Source organism: Aspergillus nomiae (assembly GCF_001204775.2).
Source record: "Aspergillus nomiae NRRL 13137 chromosome Unknown contig00801, whole genome shotgun sequence".
Lineage (NCBI taxonomy): Eukaryota > Fungi > Ascomycota > Eurotiomycetes > Eurotiales > Aspergillaceae > Aspergillus > Aspergillus nomiae.
In genome coordinates, this window is record NW_015378856.1 from 1 (window position 1) to 4,503 (window position 4,503).

A 4,503-nucleotide genomic window follows, 5' to 3' on the forward strand; every position below is an offset into this window, starting at 1 on the left:
CCGTGGATTTTTATCATCGAACACCGCTGTCATACGCAGCTGAGAACGGGTATGAGGCTGCTGTCAAGCTGCTGGTTGACAGGGGCGCCAGCTTAGAATCCGTGGATAAGTTTGGTCGAACACCGTTGTCATATGCAGCCGAGAATGGGCATGAGGCCATTGTCAAGCTACTGATTGACAAGGGCGCTGGCCTGGAATCTGCACATGTTGGTGGTCGAACACCGTTGTCATTCGCAGCCAAGGGGGGGCATGAGGCTATTGTCAGGCTATTGGTCGACCAGGGCGCTAGATTACAACCCGCAGATGATCCAACACCGCTGCAGTATACAGCTGACAATAGGCATGAGACCATTATCAAGCTTCTAGTCGACAAGGGCGCCAGGTTGGAATACGCGCCTTGGTCAAATGGTCAAAACCCGCTGTTCTGCGGGGATGGGGGGATCGTCAAGCTACTAAGAGTGCCAGGCCAACACTAATTTGAGTCGGGAGGCTGTATCATTCTTTTGCCCTTTCCCTTTAGATCAAACATACTTCCATTCTTCCATGCTCTTATAATGGGATATTTCTCAATGTCTAAAATCGCTTGTTGTGAAAGAACAATAAAAGAGAAAACTGATATGTATCCTGCGATGACGGACCTGAGAAGGGCATCTCGGTCCGATACAGCGGCTTTGAGGCCCATGATTTCCTTTCTTGCTTTCGATAAGAAGTACCACTGCAGAGTTGTAGCCGGTCGAATAATTAACAGCGGTTGACTGTGCCCATAGACAGAGGTAGCTAGTTCCGATGTCCCCTTCCTTTGGCAGAGCTACCAGGACAGTTGGGGATAGCAACTGAAATGAGTACCGAAATGAAAGATCAAGCGAATCAATAAACAACGGAGATTGAGGTTTACGACGACGGGAAGGCTGTAGTGATGGATGGAAGACGACTTTATCTTAATGCTCTACAGGATATTGCAATTCAAGGGCTGTTGTCCGCGCGTATACATTCCATCTGACATCCTATCATGAAATTTCTGAACATTCGCCTGCATCCAACTATGAATCCCTCCTGGATGCCTTACAACGAGTATGTAGTGGCAGTAATGGCTGCTCTTGCAGCACTACAAGTGATAAGAGCCCTGTCTTGATCAAGATTCGTACTGAAACCGACAATTTCGCCTAGGAACATCAGTCAGGCATGCGGGGAAGCTGAACAGGGGTGATGATACAATTTCATCAGCAGTGTCAGGGCATCTTCTTTATGTATCTTGCGTATCTTCATCCTCGCTAACACAAGTTGTTTCAGTATGGCCGAGAATAAGGCCTGGTGTTGTGGAATTTCTAGGTTCGCTTTCTCGAAAACTTACATATAATCTGTTATAAATATCTAGCACATATTAGCAAGGTCATTAGATATGAAAGCTATACAGAGCTCTTTCGGCGCATAGAACGCAGATGGAGTATAGTTGAACTAACTAATGCCGTAGAAGCTGCTGCGAGGGAGACTATGCCTGGTTGACCATCCAAACATAAACCCTATCCTCAGCGTAATCTCTACAAATCAAATTTCTCAGGTATTTTGGGCATATCTCGCCCAACAGGAGGATTTTTGATAAATTCCGTCAGCTCAGTGCGGAACGTTTTCTCCCATTCTCCAGCATACGACGGAGTCCATCCTAGTTTTCGAGCAAGAACGGCTTTAATACGAGAGCTAATTAGAAGGCATCGAACGCCAGCAAATACAGTCATAGGCAAGGGAAGAGAGTGATAAAGGGAACAAACTTAGACGCAAACCCCAATTCAGCACCAGCAGTGTTGCCAGAAACCCACTTCTCACCCGCTTCCTGAATGGTGATCTTCGCGACCTCACTGGATGAGAAAACCCCCAACTCGTGACCGGCCTAAGCCAGACGTTCCGAAAACTCGAAGTGTGGGTGCTGGCCACTCTCACAGAAATAGATCCCTTTGCGACCAGAAGGATGGTAACGTTCATGCAGATATTGCGGAGTAGAATCAAATACAGGGCGGCCAGGTCTTCGATATGGACGTGGTTGTAGATTGTGTCACCGTGGGAAACGACACTACAACCCCCGGTTTGCAGGGCGTCTGTGATTAATATTGGCAGCTGCATGGAAAAGCGGTTGAATGGGCCACTTCCCAGACCAAAGATGGTCTGCGCGATTATAATGTAAGTGGTCACGCCAAAGGCCTCCCCATCCTCGACCACAGCAATATCCGTGGTTCGTTGGAAGTATACTTCACGAGACTCCCTGTATTTCTCATACGAGAATATATCTTCTTCGTCGGAGAAAAGGTGGTTGTCGATATACCCCTCTGTATACGGGCGATCGCTCAGATTGGATGTGCCCGAGATCTGGATATAATGCACCCTGGTGCCGGTCTTTTGGCGCCGTGTACCTTGTCCTTTTATCAGCGCTTTCGCAGAGGGCGTATGCCATCCGGACCCAGCGTGGATGATGACTTGATTGGAATTAGCGATAACTCTGCACGACAAAAGAAAGATAGGTGGTATACTATCAAACTTTTCACCAATGCTTTCCAGTTTATCCAGCTCATCGAAGCTTGGGCATACTTCTGGCGTCACTCCCAGCGCCCTGGTCTTTGCAGCCTGGGCCTCGTTGCGAACCAGAGCTGATATCTTCAGATCCTTGCCCCAGGGATCTTTGGTCTTCAAGATGGCGGACAAAACCGTGCCTCCACTGAGAGAACTTAATTAGCACCCTTGTTCCGTTGGGTTGAATCCGACCTGGGTTTCTTACATATACCCGGAGACGCCGGTAACAAGGAGGGAACGGGATTCCATAGTGTGAAATTGATTAATAGAATCTCAATGTCGCTATCAAACAGGGATCGAAGTCATGAACTGCTATGAAGTTCCTGAACGCCGCACCTTATATAGATACACATGTGAAGTCGAATATGTAATAGGACGAAGCATTTCTAATCACTAGCCCTGGCTGACAACTTCCTGAATGTGATTTATATCATAGACCGGTCCTTCAATTAGTAAATCAATATTAAGCGACTATTAATCCCCTATAATTCGGACACGCTACATCCGTCCCCCGATGTCGAAGGCGTTGGTGTTCGGAGGGCTGCGGACCTGAATCCCCATTCCCCACTAGCGAGTCAAGAGATCGACGTCGCATTTACCCCAGGTCAATCGCTCAGCGAGTTTATACTTGCTAATAATATCAAGGGGAGCTGGGTGGGCTCTGAATTTTCGTGGTCTGGGGTACTTTGTTCTGTGACTATCCTGGTTGTCTAAGCTTATATACTGGTTCTAGCGATAGTCGGTTCAAATATCTCTTTATTAGGGTTGTAGTGAAATACTGCGGGATATGAGACTCATGCTTCATATCCTTCCATTTAGTATACTAAGGAGAATGTTCTTTTGCTTTCTGAGAGTAATTTAAAAGGGTGATAACTAATATGTGTAGTATAGTGGATGTTTGAACTGCTTGTACGGCTTAGGATCCTAATTTCGTATGAGCAGCATCCTAGATGAATAGTACTCCCTTCATGTGCATTCTTAAATTGACTAGATACTCAACCAGACAGTATGAACGCCGTGTCCCAAACGCCACATATCAACCTTTCAACTAGACTTCCAATTTACGCCAAAGGGCTGTAGACAACTCGCAATCCTCCCCAACAAAATAACCCGAAAGCATCAACTAACCATCTCACATCCAAATCACATACTATCAGTGCAGCCTATCAAGTACAGTATGCATCATCTCCAAACATCATGCGTCGACTGACCCGGCTGCGGCAACTGATGAGTAGGCCGATCATCACCCACGTTTCCATTCTCCCCTGTATGCGCCTCACCCTCCTCCTGGTCCTCTGCACCAGCAATCCTAATAAAGCGACTCGCATCCGCCCTCCGCATCCAACTCGGGCCGCGATTCAGCTGCGAGCTCGCAATCTGTAACAGTCAGTCTGTGACACCGAGCCAAGAAAGACAGACTGGGATAAATGAAGATAGGACATACCTTAACAACCAAAACCAAAACCGCAGCCCAGAACACCATCCACGCAGCGCTCTTATCCTCCCGCTCCCACGGCCCCAAACAAGCTCTATCATACCCGATCTGTCGCACACAGGCATCGTCGCCGTGGTCTTTGTCCTTGAACGGCCATGCCCTGTCCTTGACACTCCGGAATCCACAGCAATGCAAGCTATCCTGGATGGCGCGTATGGCGCGCGAATCCTTGTTGTGGTAGTAGGATTGCCATTGGTTGTTGAGCTGGCAGACGAGGAGGTCCGGGGCGAAGAGATAGGTCAGGGCCAGGGTGGCGAGGCCGGATGGGAGGATTGTGAGCAGGTAGGAGATTACAGAGGCGACGAAGCGGTTCCGGAAGGTCGGGGTGTTGGTGCCTGTTGTGGGTGGGTTGGAGAGGAATCTGGCGAGGAAGAGGAGGATCGGGGGTTAGGATGGGTAGGATTGTCGTTGTTGCTGAGAGGGAAATTGGTAGGGGGAGGTAGAGCGTT

The 4,503-nt window shown here is 48.4% G+C and overlaps 3 protein-coding genes across 3 annotated transcripts; 1 reads left to right on the forward strand and 2 right to left on the reverse strand.

Moving 5' to 3' along the window:
- Positions 1–41: 41 nt before the first annotated feature.
- ANOM_011603 (ankyrin repeat domain-containing protein) lies at positions 42–476 on the forward strand (the record flags this gene model as incomplete). Its single annotated transcript, XM_015556859.1, has 1 exon — positions 42–476. A coding segment is annotated over one exon (408 nt), but the record flags the coding sequence as incomplete, so codon positions are not given.
- Positions 477–1,538: 1,062 nt separating this feature from the next.
- On the reverse strand, positions 1,539–2,808 carry ANOM_011604 (NAD-dependent epimerase/dehydratase family protein; the record flags this gene model as incomplete). Its single annotated transcript, XM_015556860.1, has 5 exons — positions 1,539–1,695; positions 1,767–1,885; positions 1,936–2,465; positions 2,520–2,704; positions 2,765–2,808. The coding sequence occupies 5 exons, from the start codon at positions 2,806–2,808 to the stop codon at positions 1,539–1,541; spliced, it is 1,035 nt and encodes a 344-aa protein (XP_015400846.1).
- A 933-nt stretch (positions 2,809–3,741) lies between these two features.
- On the reverse strand, positions 3,742–4,387 carry ANOM_011605 (uncharacterized protein; the record flags this gene model as incomplete). The annotated part of the gene is made up of 2 exons (XM_015556861.1): positions 3,742–3,936; positions 4,004–4,387. Coding segments are annotated over 2 exons (528 nt in total), but the record flags the coding sequence as incomplete, so codon positions are not given.
- Positions 4,388–4,503: the final 116 nt, after the last annotated feature.